The sequence below is a fragment of the Thermobia domestica genome, chromosome 11, assembly GCF_964235325.1.
Source record: "Thermobia domestica chromosome 11, izTheDome1.hap1.1, whole genome shotgun sequence".
Classification (NCBI taxonomy): domain Eukaryota; kingdom Metazoa; phylum Arthropoda; class Insecta; order Zygentoma; family Lepismatidae; genus Thermobia; species Thermobia domestica.
The window spans coordinates 263,772,638-263,793,153 of record NC_137464.1 but is presented as its reverse complement, the minus strand read 5'-3'; the positions used below and the strand labels follow the sequence as shown (position 1 = coordinate 263,793,153).

The window sequence follows — 20,516 nt, the reverse complement described above, 5'->3', positions numbered from 1 at the left end:
ATGCTAGTCCCCTGGACGCCTGATTCTGAATTTTTCGATGCCAATTCAGTAGCGTCATTTCAGATTTGGCTTGGGGTGGCAAGACCCCCTGATATATGTAAAATTTCGCGTTTTTCACTGACTTACTACTATTCTATTGGTAAAATCTAAATAAATCTCAAACTCAGGGGGGCAAATGCCCCTCCCTGCCGCCCCCCTAAATGACGCCCCTGTGCCAATTGTTCGATCAGGTTTGATCAACGATTTTCAACGTTTGATCAACTTTACTAACATAGAAATAATGGTTAGAAAATGAGGGGGCCAGTCCTCCTACACCGCGATTCGACTTTTTCTTATGTCAATAATTTGATCACCAATTTTTAACGTTTGATCAGCTTTAATAACATAAATTTAGTATATTTAGTATATTTAGTAGGGGCTAACTACACGCTAGCCCCCTCTCCGGCTATGGCTTAAGGAACCAGATAGTTCACAGCAGCAGAAACAAAATGTCTCCATCTGTTGCCATTTCGAGCAGCTCCAATTCAATTTAAATCCTTATACGGCTGTCTTCTAATTGTCAAATATACGGCTGTGTTCTAATTGTCTAGTACTTTTATTACATTTGTAATAAGCAAAATCGTTTTGAAATACAGTTATTGGAATTAAGTAGATGTAATATTTTAAAATACCGCAAAGATAACACAATTTCTCATTTAATGTCGTTAAATTCATTTTTCTAGTCGCTTTCTTCACATAGATTTTTTGAATCATAATTTGTGGTAACACTGCAAATGTCTACAGATATCAACGCTAATGGTTGCTTTTATGTATCTTTTCTGGTGCATAACACCAATATTTATGATTATGGTTATTTACATTCCAGTATTTGCTTTCATTCTTGACAAACTAACAGACAAAAAAAAAAAGAAAAAACGTTAAAATGTCATCAGAGTCGACGTATTACCTGCTCTCAAAGATTCTATTTCATCCTTAGGATTATAGGATTAGGAATTAGGTTTCTGGGCTTTCAGCATGGGTGGCTACGTTACCCCGTCACGTATAAGGGATGACGTCCTCGGCAAACCGGGGGAAGGGGAAGGAATTAAGCGGCCTAGGACCTATATATTAGGTACCATCCCGGCATTTGTCTGGTGTGAATGAGGAAAAAACAGGAAAATCCAATCAGGATGGCTGGCCTCAGAAAGATTTTACACTTTTTCGACCGAGTGTCCCCACCGGGAATAGAACCCGGGACCGCTCGCACCAAAGGCGAGAGAGTGTTAGCGGCTACGCTATGCGAGGCCACTCTTACAATTCTTGCGCAGAAAGTACCGGTACCTTAAATTTTTTAACCTTGTCGAATTTGTCACTTGTAGTCAGTATGCTAATTAATTTATTTACGGAGGACAGAACCCAAGTTCTATTTAGTCACGGAAGATTTCAATTTTTCTGGGGGAGGAATTCCAAGGTATTCTTCAAGCAGTACGTACACTGCTTGTAGCTGTTGTTTGTAAAGGCTTGATTTGTAATGGAGGCCAGAAAGTTTTGCGTTCTACATTTTTTAAATCTCAAATTTCATTCTATTTTCCCGATATTTTCTTACTTTCGAAGGATATCATGTTAATTCACTTCAAATTCATGTAAATAACCAACACTATTAAAAAAAAAGTATATTAAACTACAGTGAAACATAGCCCTTCATTCTTTGTCTTATTTAGCCGCCCCACAGTTATTCATAATAGTACTATCAAACTTATGGCAGTTCTACGTTGGGTGTTCATTAAGAATGGAAGAATGAAAACAACTATTTTCCACCGCCCGCTGATGTCACTCCCTCTAAAGAGGATGAAGCGGGAGGTGCTATTTTCTTTTAAAATCAGTTGCCTAAAAAAATTCTTTCCTTTTCTCCCTTTCACTCACCCGAAGCAGAATTCTACTTGATTGTTTTATGAATAGTATGCTGCCGAAGATATACGAACTACTACGAAGCCAAACTGAATACATTGACGAAAACGAGGAATCAAGCTTTTGAAAACGTGTTTGAGTACGGGTAATCAGAACTGAGGGAAAGAAACCCAAAAGGCAACTGAGTACAGGGATTCAGAGATACATATGAGTCCTTGTAATCAAAGTAACGAAAGTAGTCGTTACTTTTTATGATTCCTTGAACTCAACGAATCCAAAGGAATCAAATACCAGAAAGTAGTGTTGTGTCGATCATGAACGATTCGATCATTATGAACGAATCATGGCGTGAATCAAATGAATTATGATTCTTTCCAGAAATGAATCGATTCTTCTAATGAATCATTTGTACACCGTACTTTGCACTGAATTCCTTGCCGTGATCGAAATGAATTGAGAATCACAAAGTGCCGGCTTGTGCGAGAGAATTGGTAGGGTTGCTTCTGCAAATGCGCTTGCAGTTTCACGAGGAATGGTAAAAGAAAGAAATCCGTACGCGCACTTTTTCTTCCTGCTTTCGAAGATACGTGCGTTTTTTTTTTTTTTTTTTTTTTTTTCCTGCGTGGTAGGGTTGCTTCTTGCGAAGAGAGCAAGCCGCGTTGTTAGAATCAGATTACTTTCAAAATAAACTTTTCTGTTGCTTGGATCTCGTAGTGAAGTACTGACAGTGTTGCTCAATTAGATATAATACGATTTCGTAGTTAGTTTCAACATACTCTTGATTATTGCTTATCTATTTTATAAAGATACTGTACGTACATTGGATAAAGCTATTACCATCAATTTCAACTGCACTAGCCAAAAAGGTCAATTTTAATGTTTCATAATCAGCTCAAAGTACTATATTATGTTCAATCTAAATACAATATTTACACAGAAAAAGTGCACTGTAAACTATTTGTACTGTACATAATGGATTTCACAAATGTATATACATGTATAGAAAGACGAACGGAGATTCTTTCTGGGAAGATAATGCATTGCATCTTTCAATAGAATTACTTGTCTTCATGCAACAAAACTTAGTGGCAAGGGCGCCGATTCTGGAGGGCCCGGACTCCTGAATGCTCAAATGTATTTTTATGAATGTCAGTACTTGGCATAATTTGAATTAGTCTTAAAATTCTTGAGACCCTTGTCTGCAACCAAACACACCTTAATGCCCCCAAGTTAGAGAGAAATCGGCGCCCTTCTTTAGTGGTACCTATTTTTCGTTTTACTACTATTGAAATGGACGTAGAGATACAAATGGTTTCTGAACTTCCAAGTAAACAAGAGGATGTGGGAAACCCGGATCGGTTCCCGGCAAGAGCTCATGTGGTTCGGATTCCATGTTAATCAGTAGGTCCACGTCTCATATAGCCTCGCTGCTGAATAGGACGTTAAGCTCAAAATCAACTCAACTCAAATTTAACTAACTAATGGTTTTCTCTTAAGAATATAGACGAACAGTGATGATTTCAGGGGTAGGCGAGGAGAAAATACCCCGAGGCTAAGAATTATCCCCTGGGGCATTTCTCAGATTGGGTCCAATTGGAGTTACCAGTATTTTCGTAAAGATATGTTCATCGCTTGCTTATTGAAGTAGTATTGGCTCTGTGGTAAAGCGTTCACCTCTGGTGGATGGGGTCCCTGGTTTTCTCCTATTTACGCCAAATGGGCTTTATGGTGGACAAACACCATATGTGTGGGTTTTCTCTGAGCTCTCTCGTTTTCGCTCACTTCCTTCATTTCACCATTTCATTCATTCTCATCATTATCGTTTCCTTTAGTCTAGACGAAGATAACCATGGAACGTAAAAGTTTTTAACATTTCATTTCATTCCGCGTTTACTCAATGTCACCCGAGGGAAACCTTATGAAATGATCACAATAATTTTAAATATGTGTTGATGTTTTAACTCCCTTTCTTCTCTAGCTCAAAAGAATTCCAAAAAATCATTATTTTTTGCCAGTCAAGAATAAAATAGAACATATTTTAGAATGTAATAGGATAAAAATAGAAATATTGCAGTTTAACATTCCACGTTTATGTCCATTAATCTAAGGAAAACGAATGATTAAGGCAAGTAAATGATGATGGAAGAATAGGTGGAATGAGAGTGTGGGAGGAAACGGGAGTACCCCGACAAAAACCACGGACATCATTGTGTACACCACAAACTTATTTAGAAGTGGATCAAACCAGGAACCCCACACACCGGAGGTAACAGCTTTATCAGTAAGCAACGGTGACCTCAGGATATAATAGAATGGATTGCGAGATAAAATTTAGTTTAATTAATCATCTGCCTCTTCTTTAGCCTATAGTGCAAAACTGTAATACTTATAACAACAAAAGAAATTCATTAACATGATGGTGTACTTTACAAAATGTACATAACCTGGGAAAATAATACGCACCAGAAATGAATTTACCACTATGGACTGATTGTATAGTACTTTTTGTATTTAAAACCAAAAACCTGAATGTAGTCTATACATTGCTCTTAGGGGTCTATATTTTCCCATATATTAATATGTACGACAATAAGAAGTTGAAAATAAATTGTTAAAACTATTCGTATCCCGTGAAAATCTTACGGAATAGGCCTATATTTTAACAAAGTATTTCCTTGAGAACTGAATTTGGCAGAAAAACGGAGAGATTGCAACAGTTTTAGTTTTTGCCTCAAGCCCTAATATGAAAACAGGATGCAAAAATAGCAACAATGGAAGTTGAGCAACACCATATTATTGAAATCACCCCAATGCAACGCTGGCCGTGTCATATGGCAAAGATGATACATAAGGTTGTACTTCCTCACAAGGAATTTATTAAGTTGCGCAGAAAAGAAGTGCAGTAGCTCAAACGATTCATATGATCGAATAATTCCCACTCAATTCATATGATCGAATAACTCATCTGCGCAAAATAGATGCTCGGAACTGATTCAATGAGCGAATCATTCCCAACCAATTCACTTGCGCGAAGGGAATGAGCTGACAACTAATTCATATGAACGAATTAAATGATTGAATCATTTCAGTGAATCAGAGTAAATGAATCGATTCTCCGAAATGAATCATTTTGCCCATCACTACCAGAAAGGAATCAGAATTCCCATCACTACCAAAAATCCATGTTTGAAAATCCAGTGGTACTTCCACAACAGTTTTCATAGAGAGAGCATGGCTAAGAGAATATGGTAAGTCTTTACTTTGACTCCAACTGTGACTTTAATCGGTTCTTATAGGTTCAGTTACTTCCTGGAACTGTTTGTGCGTGAGTCACTTGTTAGAACTGTTCGTGCCTTTGGTGTGACGTCTTAGTTCATATTTTTCCCACTAGGTGTCTGTGTAGTCATATGGTAGTTGGTTAGTGTGATGTTTTGTGTGTGTGTGCTGCTGTTTGTGGCATGCGGAAGCGCGTAATTGAATTGGTTGAATTGAGTTAGAGAAAACCTAACATAGTTGTGGTCTAAACTGAAGATATTTTCGACGTATTGTAAAAGTGGACGTTTATTGGTTTCTTGTTTGTAATAATAGCAAGTGTGCTCGGTTTAATAAAACGACGTGTGTGCGGAAAGGAACATTTTTCAGTAATGTTGAGTATTGTGCATGTGTTCTTGGTATCTTATTTTTTCGTGTGTGGAATCAGCAGTTATGAGTTAATTATTCATGAGCGTTCTCCTATGGCGAAATGGTGAGTGTTTTCTTTTTTTAATTCATATTATTTTTATTCTTGATTTGTTTTGCATTTGAGTATTAGGCAAAGTATTTGGTTTGCTGCTGCTTGTCCTATTGTCTTGTTGAGATGTAATTTTTTTTTCTTTGTCATGCACTGATTTATGATTAGAGACGAGTGTTTTTTTTTCTTTGTCATGCACTGATTTATAATTAGAGACGAGTGTTTTTTTTTTTTTTTTTTTTTGAAAATTTTCCCTTCTTATCTTAGCTTTATAGTAGTGGTGTGTTTATTTATTATTATTTTGGATGTTTTTATAGTACTTGAGCGGGGGGTTTGGGGGGCGGTAGCCCCCTATTTAGATCTGAAAATTCATAGCCACCGCTTCACCTGAATTGATGTTTAGTAACATTGTGGCCCTTGTACTTATAGTATAATTCTTAACATCGTATAGTAACATTGTGGCCCTTGTACTTATAGTATAATTCTTAACATCGTACATTACTTTCACTGTGTTAGTAATTGTAATCGATTTATGTGATCCGGTTCCGGGAGCAGTTTAGGAATCATTCCTAACCTAAACTGCTCCCGGAATCGGATCAAGTCACTGTTTGGCTCAAAGTAAAAATTTGCCGAGAATATAATTTGAAGAACGGATCAAGAACAACAACAGCATCACATTGATGCAAAACTTTGAATTACCGTCTACTTCTCCTGAAAAGGCAAAAGTATAAAATATATATGCTATTAATGCTTTGGTTAAAGCGTTAAGCGATACTAATTCCTTAAGTCAGCAATTTTACTTACGGATATTTTAAATATCTTGTTTCATGAGAAGTACTATCACCAAAACTGTGAATCTTATGCGTATCCTCTAAATCACAAGAATACCTAGAGTGAGCTTATAAACAATATTCCTACAAATCTTGTACATTATGTGTTAAAATTTTGTAATATCAACAAATGCATAAATGCTGCCATCTCTTGGCCATAATATATACTAGTGTGGTTACGAATCTGCAGGAGATATAATCCCACAAAAAATTAAAAAAAAAAAAAAAAAAAAACTGGAGGGCTAGCCTCTACGCGAAGCGCAGATCCATCTTGCTGCTTTGTGTATCACGTCATGTAAAGAAACAAGCTAGTCAGCACAATAAAAATGAAAAAGGACATTGTATGTCTCCGTTCCACGATCAAACGGATGAATCGCTTGAAACGAATTTTTGAACATAGTAGTAGAGTGCTCATTTCAGCTAGCTCACTTGAGCGCGCTTGTTTTTCGTGAGTTGTATCATGCGTCAGTGGTGTAGCAAGAAACTTATCAAAGGGGAGCTCACACACTAGCATCATATATAAGTGGTTGGTGGTTTGTAGAACCAGCAGTTGTAGTATCAAACGTTCATGCTTACGCGCGACTTCCACCCAGGGTTTCCGCCAGGATGTCAAAATCAGGGGCGTATTCAAAAATTTAAGGGGGATGTTGGTGCTTGATTTTTAGAAAGCATATTATTATCTTTACCTTTCTCGTATTATCCTAAAATTCTGCAATAACACACAAGATACCTTTCTCCTGCAATCCTAACTTCAACAAAGTAAAAGAAAATGTTGAGTTGACCTTTTTTTCGCTTATTTATTTATTTATTTTAATTTTGCGTGAATACCCATTACGATCAAGGTAATTATAGTATTAATGAATTAATTCACTTGACTGATGTTAAATTCGTCGTAGTTTTTTTTATTAATGTATGCATGGACAAATAAACGTCGATGTTCTAAATTTATCACTTCTCTTGTCGTTCTTAGATTTCTATTTGCTCTGCCTAAAATGAAAATTTTTTCACGACTGAGATCAGTCAGTAGTTAGGTTAGGTAAGTGTTATTCTATCACATTATATTACTCTATGTCTTAATTATTAAAATAACTAAGCCGTTTCCTTAATACAACATATATTTAACTACTACCTGAAGACGTGAAGATTTCCCATCAATCAATTTACAACTTAATTCAATAATCATGATAAACAATCTAGGCTTCTTCTTTTTTCCTATTTTTAGGCATGTGCACGGAAGTCTAACCATTTCTGCCCTCAACATCCTCCTCCCCTTCAACTATTGTTCACATCCCCATCTATCCGGCGGCCTATGTCTTCTTTCCGAGCTTCTCCTGCATTCTGTACTACTATCCTCTGTTTGATGTGGTATACAGCCCCTTGTTTCACTTTCACCATTGGTCCCATTCAAATAACTGTTTTCCAACGGATGGTCTGCTCTGAACTACCCAGTAACTTTATACTCGGTATTTTAAAACTTCATCCCACTCTCATTCTCTTAGTTCACTGTTTCCTTATTCTCCATACTGACTCTGAAATCGCTAATTCTTACTTGGTGCCTATGACACTTACGGATGGCACCGTTCACTAGCACTTCTAAAATGTTATTACCCAAGTGCTGTACAAAACGCCCTTTAATAAATTTAGGCACGTCTCATCTATAATTCTTTACCCATACAGATATGCCCTCCTTCCAATTTAGTTCCACTCGTTTCGAATAAACCTTTGTTTTAGCCTGACTCTTGAATACTGTCGGAGTAACATTATACCATGTGAGTGGTTTAAAAGATAACACCAAGGGAGCTGGTGAACCATTGATAATTTTCAACGATGTGTGTAAAAGAGCATAATTAATCTCCTTTAACCATCTAACTACGCTTTGAACACTTATATGATACCCATTCTGAACATATCTTTTCTTTATTAATTTTTTAAAAGTTTGCACCGCCCTTTCAGCACTACCACTACTCTCTGGGGAATATGGTAATGTAGATACTAATTTAATACCTCTCTTCCTGCAATACTCTTGAAACTCATAACTTCTAAAAGGCGGCCCATTGTCAGTAACTATAGTTCCAGGAAATCCTACTAATTGAAATAACTCTTCTAAACAATTTAATGTTGTGTAAGTGTTCGTAGAATCTACCTTCCAAACTTTGACCCAGTGTGAGTAGGTATCCACCATTAGTAGAAAAAGGTACCCAAGCAACTGACAATGATCTACATGTATTCTACCAAAAGGTTTTTCTGCATTTTTCCAAGAACAATAATTATTTTTAGATGAACTATTAGCCATAGCTGCACAAACTTCACAACTTTTTACATAACTGTGCAATTCATTGTTCATATCAGGCCACCATACTTCATCATTCGCCAGTTTCACTGTGGCATACTCTCCCAGATGATCCCTGTGTAATCTTTCCTTATAGAGTGCTCTCAACTTTCGAGGAATCACTATTTTTCCCTTTCAAAATAAACAGTCTCCATATAATTCCAATTGAAATGTTCTCCTGTACATCTCTTGATATTCCTTATAATCAAAACAAAATGGCAATCTCTTGGGCCATCCATGTAAGATCCACTCTTTAATCTTTAGTATCACATGATCTTTTTAGACTCTTCTATCTCCGTTTTATCTAAAATTGTAGATGAAATTTCACTGATGTAATCCGGAACTATTCGATCTTCCTCTGTAGGAACGCCCAAGGAAAATCTTGACAAAAAAATCAGCCACCTTATCGTAATTAGCTAATAGTAAGAACCATCTTTGCATTCTTGGAAAAGCTCCATCAGGCGGGCCTTTCAATCCAAAAATCCATTTCACTGGTTGAGAGTCTGTGATAATCTTGAAGATTCTACCAAACAAAAATTTATGGAATTTATGCACTGCAAATACCACTGTTAACGCCTCTCTTTCGAACTGCGAATATTTTTTATCTCCTTCCGATAGTGTTGCTGAGGCACAAGCTACTATTTTAAACTGACCGTCTACTTCATTGTACAGCACTGCCCCTACTCCATCTAGAGAGGCATCTGTCATCAATACCACCTTTGCTGTTTCATCGAAAGCATGTAAAATTCTGGCCTTTTGCAGCATGTGTTTTGCTAAAAGAAACTCTGTCTCCTGCTTGCTAGTCCATTCCCAGCTGACACCTTTTTTAAATAACTTGTATAATTCCGGAATGCATGATGGTACTGAGGGTAAGTGTTGATGATAGAAGTTTAGCATACCTACGAATAATTCCGGAATGCATGACGGTAATGAAGGTAAGTGTTGATGATAGAAGTTTAGCATACCTACGAAGAACTGTAACTGAGTTATATTTTTAGGAGATGGCGTATCCAGTATAGGTTGTAACTTGTCTTTTGCAGGCAGAATACCTTTCTGAGAAATATCATATTCTAAATATGTTATAGAATCAACGAAGAAAATACTTCTCTCTTTGTTTACCTGTATGTTGTAATTCCTGAATTTAAGACCTGTACTGTTCTTTGATAACATTGTTCTACAGTAATTCCCCAGATCAGTACATCATCAAGATAACAAGCTACTTCACCCAAACCTTGTTTGACATTATCCATAAATTTTTGGGAAATTTGTGCTGAACAATTCAACCCAAAAGGTAACCTATGTTGCAAGTATAAATCCCATGGTGTGTTAATTACCAAATATTTCTGTGAATCTTCCTGTACTTCTAGTTATAAGTAAGCTTGCTTCACTTCTAACAATACAAAGCACTTTGTATATGACAATTTATTGAGCAAGTCTTGTATTTTAGGAAGAGGATAACTAACTTTTTCTGTCACTAAGTTTAGTGAACGTTTAAAATCTAAACATAACCTTGCAGCTCCATTCTCTTATTTAACAATTACCATTGGAGTAGCCCAATCAGCTTGTGAAATATTTAAACTCCAGCCTTACATAAATTATCTAATTCCTTTTTAACTTGTTCCTGCAGTGAATACGATATGTCATAGGCGTTCCTAAATATAGGCGTGATACCTTGTCGCAAAGGAATAGACACTTTAAAATCTTAATTGGGATATCAATAGATCCATTAAAAACTTCGCTAAACTGTTGCATAATCTGATCCTGTAAAACATTTACCGACTGACTTTCAGCAACTTTCATCTGTTGCAATTCTTCACTACTATATAACATTATTGCCAACTAATTTCTCCACTGCGGAACCAAAGCATCCAACGAACTTCTCCCTAATATAGGATGGAACTCTTCTTGCTTAACGACTATTAAGGATAAGCTTTCATTGTGGTCTAGATGTTGTACCTGGATTGCACAGTTACCTAATATGTTAATAGGACAGCCATCAGCATTATTAAGTCGTCCTTGAAACGGCTCTATCAATACTCCTTTTAGTAACGGTGAAGTATACCCAACAGCTGAAACGGCTGCCCCTGTATCCACCAGAAATTTTATCATCTGATCGTTGCATTTTAAATTAACATATAATGGTTCTTTGAGCATTGTCGTTATTGGTTCTTAGGCCTATATAAAAGTACTGCACGTAGTTTCAAAATACCGACTGCGCCATTTGTTATTCTTTCACATTATATTACTCTGTCTTAATTATTAAAATAATTAAGCCGTTTCCTCTAATACATATATTTAACTTCTACCTGAAGACATGAAGATTTCCCATCAACCAATTTACAACAATTCAATAATCATGATAAACAAGCTAGGCTTCTTTTTTCCTCTTTTTAGGCATGTGCACGGAACTCTAACGATTTCTGCCCTCAACAGTTAGATTAATCGATCCGATATCTGAAGTGCTAAAACAACAATATGATATACTAGAACATTTATTGCTAATAGCAGATATTGTACCTTTATCGCAATATTGTAGATAACTTAATTCGTTTAAATTTATAGTCAATGTAATGTACTTTATAATTTTTTTTACCAATGCGACTCATATATTCACGAAAGTATTAATAGTCTTGATGACACCGTATGCATATTTTGGCAAATTCTCCTCTGAACCGTCATTAGGCTTCTTCACATTTTCGCATATTGTAATACCACTTTATAATCTATACATGCCTTATGCAGGTTCGTTTTATAGTCAAGTTATTTGCTTCTTGTGTTCCTAATGAAAAAAGTATTGGAAATATATTTACAAGCATACTTCTGAACCGCGGCGCAGTCTTACAAAGATTGAAAATCACTGTTCCAAGTTCTTTAATGTTCTTTGAAACGCAAATTCATTTATTTTGATTCACCCATGGCGCAACTGAACCGATGCCACTCATGTAGGACTTCTCAACCATTCCACGTATCCACAACTTATAAAATTTTCAAAATCAGCCTTAACACTTCTATTTGCACTTGAAACATCAGGTAAACAAGGTCCTTCCAAGGAAACCTTCATCAAATTATTAACGTATTCTGTAGTGAGCCGGCACCCAGTCTCGGACTGCGAAGTATAGGGCTTAGGCGGGAACCTTAAAATACACAAGGACAAAGGCCAGTGTGAACAATGTAAGAAGAGTTATGTCAAAATTGCGGATAATTTTTGAGTTACCCTTATTGTTTCCAGAAGCTACATGCCGAATGTCCTTAGTGATACAATTGTACACGAACATCTATTTATAGGTATAATTCTTCATTTTTTTCACATACGAACATCAGAAGAAAAATACAAAAAAATATGAGTTTCAGTTCTATCTGGATATACATTTTGGAATATTTTCCAGATAGAGACATCTCATTTCATTATAATAAATAAAACATACATACCATTTTCATACGTTCACAAAATTCATCCGGAGTCAATCTATTAGTGTCCACGGAGATCATAAGTAGATTTGTCTGTACTTCGTCCTTATTTACATGAAAATACGGGCTCTCCAAATCCACAATCGCTGGAAAAAAATTGTTTTATTAAGTTCATAACATATATGTATCTGACTATATTATATTATACTGTGCTTTTCTATTCTGGCCAGACGAAATACATTTTACTTTATTTTTATTTTTATTTTTGTACCTTATCAAATAATGAAGGAAAAAAGAATTTTCAGATAGTTATTCCATAGAGAACCTATAAAATAAATTTCTTGAACTTATTTTAAAGTAGTTTGGATTTCTAATCGTGTTTGAAAGCTACTAATTAAAATGTTGTTGTTTTTTTAACATATTAATTGGATTTATGCTTAAACATCACATTGCTTTAAGACGTTTGCTCGGTTTATTTAAGAAATATAGGGGCATTTTGTACCATTAGAAAAATACATGGGAATCTCAGTACGTTCAGGAATTGTAGATGCTGTTTGGTGTTGGTAGAACATCTCGGGCAATTCCAATTCATAAACTATCAAACGAAATGAAAGGAACTTCATTCCTCGTTTTCTGTACAGTTTGTGCACTAACTGATTGTGATGCAACTAGCAAAATTGGAATCAAAGCAGCAGTAATGAAGGTTGTCGATTTGTTTGAAACTTCACGATTTGAGAATTTTGGAACACGAGCGCAAAATGAAAATATTGTGCCCGATGCAGAAGTTCCACTTCCAATGTTTGGGATCAAACATGTATTCATATAACGAATTGCGATTCACACAGTTTCATCAGAAATAGTGGCAAAGAAATTTCAGAAATTTTGTTCCCCCTTCAGGTACGGTGGCGCTTCATTTAAAGCGGTTATATTTTCAGTGCTGCTGGTGGATGAAAGCTCTTAGACGTGCCGAACAATTAGACCCTATCGATTTTCGTTATATCTATGATGATGAATACTATATTCCAGATATAACTTCTACATCTCTCTTACCTACTGATTTCATTAAACCTTGTAAATGCGAGAAGTATGCCAGAGAAGGTACCTGTGTCTGCAAGAAGCCTCCTTCAAATGTTATATTTATTGTAAATGATCCGGTTCCAAAGGCTACATAAATCTATATTAATGCACGAGTTGTTTCCTTGTATCTCAGGGTTACTCAATTTTTAACACTACATATTCTTACCAAATTAAACTACTCCCTGCTTCAACGCTAGACTTCTTAGATGTCTTAGGAAAATCCGATAAATTATGTCCTGGTCACCCAGGCGTGTAAGTAACATATTCATGAATTATTTTTTCTCTGTTTGTACATCAACTATCTTCCTTAAACTTTCAAGAAGTGTTGCAGATGTATTGTTACTTTCCTTCAAATTTTATGTTGTTTCTTGCTCTCACGGTTGCCAGCTTATAAGCGATCAAAAATAGATAAAAGCGAATTTTTTGTGGAAATTTCCGGGAATTCCCCACCGTAACTTCTCCCTCCTGCGCCAAAGATCCATATCATATACACCATTTTAAGCATGGATATTTGTAATTCGAACGAGGTATAACTCGTTTCTGTATTATAATTACAACCTATACGAGAGCTGTTTAATTAAAAACCTACTAATTTTCTCAAAATGTCATTATCCATGTTCAAAATCCAATATGGAGGGCAGAACGAGCACTCACCGCATCACGTGACCAACTTTTAAAAAAATGTTCTAGTTATCCATCTGTCAAATCTGAAGTCAAAACGAGACGACCTTTCAGTCACACGAGACATGAACTAGTCCCATGACTATTTGAAAAATGAGAATAGAAAGAAGTCACAGGAACTGAGATCAGGCAAGTAGGGGCTCAAGGAACCACAGGAACAGTGTTGCCAACGAGTTTGCACAAAATTCCGCTAAATTGAAAAACAAAACCGCCAGAATTCCACCAAAAAATATCGCGATCTACAAATATAGCTAAACATCCCGCTACACCTGAAAAGGCTGTATATTTTAATTAATCCCAATGTATGCGCTAAAAAATTAAAGCACAGAAGTACTTACCACTAATTCATTAATGGAGCTAATTCATCCTCCGATTCGTTATCTTCAACTTGTAGATTGGAGTACATTGCTCTTGTCATAGTATTAATGTTTTGTAATATAGAAATGGGTAAATCGAAATCATGGCAGCAATTCCCGAGTCGTCTCAACCCTGCACGAGTGGAAAGGATAGCGTCAACCATCTCCCCATTCGATTTCGATTTTTCGTCTTCACGAGATTAAGCTGACTAAAAGCTCTCTCTATCTCTGCATTTGACCATGGTAAAACAAGGAGACACAAAGCGAGATTAGAAAGTTCATGAAAAGGGTTTTCTCCGGCTGCATCTTTATATTTTTGAACTTCACTCCAAAACGCTGTAGAATTTTCCGTTCTTTTCCACTCAACTAACGTGAGATTTTGCCATTGAAAGTCAATTTTTTTTTATGGTTTCCTTAGGAAAGCCCATGAGTTCCGCCAAAGGAATAATCGGATCCTTTAACACCTTCAAACAGTTTTCTGGTGCGAACATTGAAATATTTTTCAATATTTCAACATTTGCAGGTAAACGCTGTTGAAGCTGTGATACCAGCTTAACAATAAAGTTCGCACATCTCTCCCTAATTGTGCTTTCATTTTCAATCGTAAGTTCACCAGCCGTTTTTAGTTGTCCTATTCTTTTCTCAACATCATAACCTAGATAAGGTTAGGAACTCACATAGTTTTTAATATTCTCAGTTAACAAGTTAACTGGATAATTTGGTACAACTATTCTTTTTGCCAGTCCTTCAATAAGCAAGACAAGATCTTGCAGTAGCTTACTTGGGTCAACAGAGTTCGATTGAAACGATTGATTTACGTGTTGGGTTTCTGCTAAGATAGGATTCAAAAATAAAAAATACACTTCATTATTCGGATCACTGTACATTTGGAAAAGCAATTCAGATGTGTAGCACTTTTCACTGTTCCGCACTATTTGAAAATGCGTTTTTAACTCCAGCCATTGCGAAAGAATCCGTTTCACTGCTGTCTCTATTGATAACCACCTAGTATGGGACACCTGTACAATTTTAAGTGGATTAGACCCTTCATTTATAGCTCTGTACAGTTCTGTGTACACCTGTTGCCGGAGAGGTGATCGAGCAAACCAATTATAAGTCTCGGAAATCATAAATTCCAAATTTCGAGGGAGTGATTCGGAGGCCGCCGTGGGCACAGCTAGTTGCACAGAATGACAAACACAACGAACTAACACGAGATGATTGATTTCTTTTTTTAAAATTTGATACACACCATTGTTAACTCCCACCATGACATTAGCGTTATCAGTCCCTAAACCGCGTAGTTTCTTCAAATCAAGCCCAAAATCTTTCAAAGCTACTTTTAATACCTTCACAATTGAATTAGCATCAGCCGATTGTAACTCGTACATTCCTAAATAAGTAGACACGACAGTAGAGCGTGCATCAGAATAGTAAATGATACATAATCCTAGCTGTTTGACTACACCAATATCTGTTGATTCATCAAGAAGAATGCTATAGTCACTGTCACCAATGTCTTTCCGAAGGCTCTCCTTAAAGTATGGAGATAAAATATTCTTGATCATAGCACTACTTACTACGATGTAAGTGTACCTCTTTCACTTGGAAATAGCGTTTGCACAATTCACTAAGATAGTCAATGCTTCTAATAGAACAATGACACGCGGTAAATAAAGCCAACCCTGCCTCGACTCGAGCAGTATCAAAAGAAACGTTTGCCAACGGGAATTCTATTTTCTTTTGTCTATTTGAACTAAAAGGTTCAGCTGCACTTACGTGTTTTTTTTAGTTTTGCTAGGTGCTATAAGATCACAAAATTTTGCTTTCAAATTACACTTGCAGTATTTGCACCGAGCTACCGTACGATCTTCCTCAACTTCCAACAGCCAGTTTTTCAAATTTGGATCAATTAGCCAGTCTTTTCTAAATTTTTGAGAATAACCTGCTCTTGTTCGTCCCATTGTTACACTACACAATGACAATTGTAGTGAAGAAACACTAGAAGTAGCACAAGTCCGCATAAACCGGAAAAAGAAACGACCGACCACAGAACTATCAACTAACAACTATTAATTGACGGGAAGTGGTAGCGGGAACAGAGTCCTCATTCGAACAAAATTAGGCCGTCTCGGATGCTTAATTCGGAACGATTATATCCAGTAAATGAACGAAAGGGACGAACATACGTGTCGATTAAACGGGATTGTCCCGTTGATTTCGAAAAAAGAGAACGTTGCTACATACTACGTCCCGAGAGCAACATTGCCACATACCACTTCTATAATACACAGATAATTTGCAAGCATCTGCAATGTACTCGTTCAATACCTAGATAAGAAAAATACAACAGTAAGACATTTTATCAAAAAGTAGCATGTTTTGAAATACGTTGGAAATATTTTTTAAAAAAGCTAGGTTTCCCGCTGCTCCGCTGCCAGCCAATTTTCACCGCTAGACACGATCGTAAAACCACCAGATTTAGCGGGAAACCGCTGCCGTTGGCAACACTGCACAGGAATACTTTTATCTCCGTTAACTTCATAGATGAGAATACCGTGTGACATGGTGGGTTGTCGAAGTGCAGGATCCAAGTGCGTGCTATGCCTGGTCACAACTTTTCTCATATCCAAATCCTGGGTTAAAATTTGATGGACGGTAAACATGTTCAAATTTAACTCACTACTTACCATTCTTATTGTCATTCATAGATCTGATCTCACAAGAGATTTCATTGTTTCCACATTGTTTTTGAGGTTAAAGGCCTTCCACCACTAGGTTCGAATTCCACTCGTTCTCGGCCTTCTGAACACTTGTATCCTGGATTGGAAATGTTGTCCATAAGCTTTTCGTATCTTTTCGTAAGTCAAAGTAGCAGATTCGACAAGTTCTAAGATTCGCGACGTTGCTCAATGTTTTGCCAATCCATTTTCGTAAACACCTCATAAACACCACTTCAGACACTCTCAACAGTTGTGTAGCAACTGGAGGATGTTAAAACTTGTACTGAGCCAACGACAAGAATTAACCCTACTGTCGTGTGAAGACAGAGGTAGCCAATACCAGTTAGATTATACCTAGGTGTAATCTAGGTAGTGTTGAGGTTGCAGCAAAGTCGGTTCGTGCACAGTGTTGCCTGTCTCATTAGTTTTCTAGCATACCTCGTATTTCTTAAAAGATTTATTATAACTGTGGAATAAGCAGAGAATCTATGAAACAATTTTCTTGAAACGATTCTTAGTTTGTATTTCTAGTCGTGCGTAGTAACTAAAATATTATATTTTATTTTTAACATATTAATTAGTGTTGAACATAATAATGATCTGGTGTTAGGAGATTTGTCTGCACAAAATCATTTACAAGTTGGAATACAGATTACGTCAGGTTTATTGAAGAAATTTAGTCTCTCTCATCCAACGTATTCGATTGTAGCCCCAGCGCTTTCCATACAATATACGAAAAATTTTAGTTCTAATTTTAGAGGACATTCGAGCTTTAAATGAAAGTATATTATAAATTTGCCTGAAATACATTGGGTCTTATGCAGAGTCGTTCTGACGCGTGATTAGTGTCGTACTAAAGAGTTCGATTAACATATGCTTTCTGCAGTAGTCAGGCCTTTAGTATGACGTTAACCATACGTCAAAACGACTCTGCATAAGACAGATTGTGTTTACCTTCTGCAATGATCTTCGCATGTTGATGATCCTTCTCCAATCTCTCAGCCATAGTGTCAAGACCTATAATTCCAGCGGCTGCCAAAATCCCGACTTGTGAGCTTGCTCCTCCAAGCACTTTCCTCATCCGACGGGCTCTACATAAAAATTAAATCTTTTTAGTTTAAACTTCCATTATTATATGCTGAGGCTACAGAAAACAAATGATAAATCCGAGTTATACAGTAGGGTAAAAGGCAGAAGTGTCATTTGAAAAAAACAGGGGGAAGAGAAATTGTTTCTTGAGTTCGATAAACAGAAACGAAATCTTGAAGTTTTACGTCCCACTATTATGCCAACTAGGCTAAAGGAGACGGTGATGATGAGAAATGAATAAACTTGTGGAATGAAGAAAGTGGGAGGAAACGGGTGAACCCTGAGGAAACCCACGCATACGGTGTTTGTCCAGCACAAAGTTGACTTTGCGGGAGCTAGGATTGAACCCGGGATATGCACGAGAGGTGAACGCTCTACCACTGATCCATTGCGTCCTTTTAATAAACAGATGTCTTTTAATATATTGTATACGAAGAAAAGCTTCCATGTTAGTGAACAATCTTATAGCCTCTGGCAAAATGTAAGTGATGCTACTTGTAAAAAGAAAGTGGAAAACTCCTAGAAAACCCACGGATATGGTACTGTTTTCCTCCATAAATTTACAAAATAGCTGAATGCCGTTCACTGTAGCTTTCGGAGCTCCGTTGCCTTAAATAAAAACAGATCTGACCAAAGCAAATATATATTTCTTTTATAAATAATAGTGTTACAATTCTGCCAATGTATCATTGCTTTCATTTGACACATTTACCTAATCTTCGTAAGAAACCATCGCTTTATGTATACGGATTGTACTTAAGGGAGACAAAAAGACTTATCTAACATTAATATGGCGCAGATGCATATATTTTTTCACGCCCTACCCTAGCCAACTGTTTCTAAGTTGGTCACGAGGAAGCGAGTGAGGTTAGATTCTAGATCGAAGTTGCACCACCCGAATGTGACATAATGTCACGTGGTGTTATCATTTGGGAAAGGTGGAATAAAACGAGCCGTTCGGGGTTTCTAACCCCCTTCGCTCGCTGAGCTCTGTTTCATAAGTAAATCACTTTTTTTAATCATTAAAGTTGTGTGGGCCCCTCTCTAACTTCCCACTACCTCCTACAATCCCTTCCTGCGCGAGGACCCCACTTCTTACAGGACTAGCTCGGGAGAGTAATGCTCCCGGAAGTAGAAACGAGAAACAGTTCTGATTGGTTAGCGTTATCCACTTCTTGCCACATTGCATTAAAATAGCAGAAATCAAGCGCTTGCTGCTGTCGGCTTTCGTGGGCGAGTGGGTTAGCGCTATATGCTAGCAATAAAGGTCTCTTTTGGCGTGAGTTCAAACCCGGCCCGAGGTAGTTTTTTACATTTATTTTACATTTTTATAACACTTATTAAATTAAAATAATATGAAAATAATACTTAAAAATGATTGATTTATTTTTGTGCAGATAAGTAGTTATAGTACTTATGCCCTTGTACTCCATGATATAGGGCTCGTTTTGTTCCCCTTGTACTTCATGATATAAATTTTGTGACCAACTTGAAACAACTGGCTAGGATAGGCTGTAAAACAGCTGGCTAGAGTAGCGCGCGGAAAAACGTAGTTCCAGGAGTATTACTCTCCCAAGCGGGTCGTCTTCTTACCCTCCCGTTGGTTTATAACGTCATTGTTTATGAGATCTATGAGAAATTTCTATGTAAATGGTGGAAAAATACAATTTATGCATTTTATATATTACGTACAAGGGTAAAGGAGTATTTTTCATCTTTTTTAAATGATAAAAGTGTTATGAAAATTTTAAAAAATAATCCTTCGTTGGGTTGGGTTTGAACACACGCCAAAAACGATTTTCATTACCAGTCTGCTCGGTAGCATGCTCAACTATGAGGACCAACAGCAACTGGCGTTTGATTTGAGGAATATTTATGCATGCTACGTGGCGAGAAAGGGATAACTCCAACCAATCAGAACCGTGTACTTAGTTCCTATGACTAGGGTCGAGCGTGATTACCATATATGCTGCGCAGATAATAAAATATAGTCAGAGGAAATTATTGAGACGAAATAAGCAGGAGTAGACAGATAAACAATTACACGCAATTCAGTTTTACCACCTTTGAGGAACATGACGTTCAAGACAGAAATCAGTTAGAATCGCTTGATGCTGAAGAAAGCACATTAATTATTATTCACCAGAAATTAATGTAAATTAATGAAATAACATCTTACATGTGACATTCAGTTGAAATATTATGTGCTTACTGCTTGCTACAATTTCACAGTCATTGAGTTTAAAATATAATAACAATTTCTCCAAACTCCTCATTAAATCTTGGATGCCATCAGGGCCGGACTGACCCTCAGCAAAATGCGCAGACTTAAGGTTTCTGAGGGCGCTGCGTTCAAATAGAGTTTAATGTAATCCCAACCTGGAAACTCACCATACAACAGAGAAT

The 20,516-nt window shown here is 36.8% G+C and overlaps 1 protein-coding gene across 1 annotated transcript in view; it reads right to left on the bottom strand.

Moving 5' to 3' along the window:
• The window catches only part of LOC145665029 (uncharacterized), an 89,037-nt gene that overhangs the window by 42,361 nt on the left and 26,160 nt on the right, over positions 1–20,516 (bottom strand). The window contains exons 8-9 of the mRNA XM_081732243.1: positions 17,976–18,112; positions 12,206–12,330 (exon numbers count right to left, since the gene is read on the bottom strand). Coding sequence (XP_081588369.1) covers positions 12,206–12,330; positions 17,976–18,112 — 262 coding nt within the window. The remainder of the gene's footprint in view (positions 1–12,205; positions 12,331–17,975; positions 18,113–20,516) is intronic.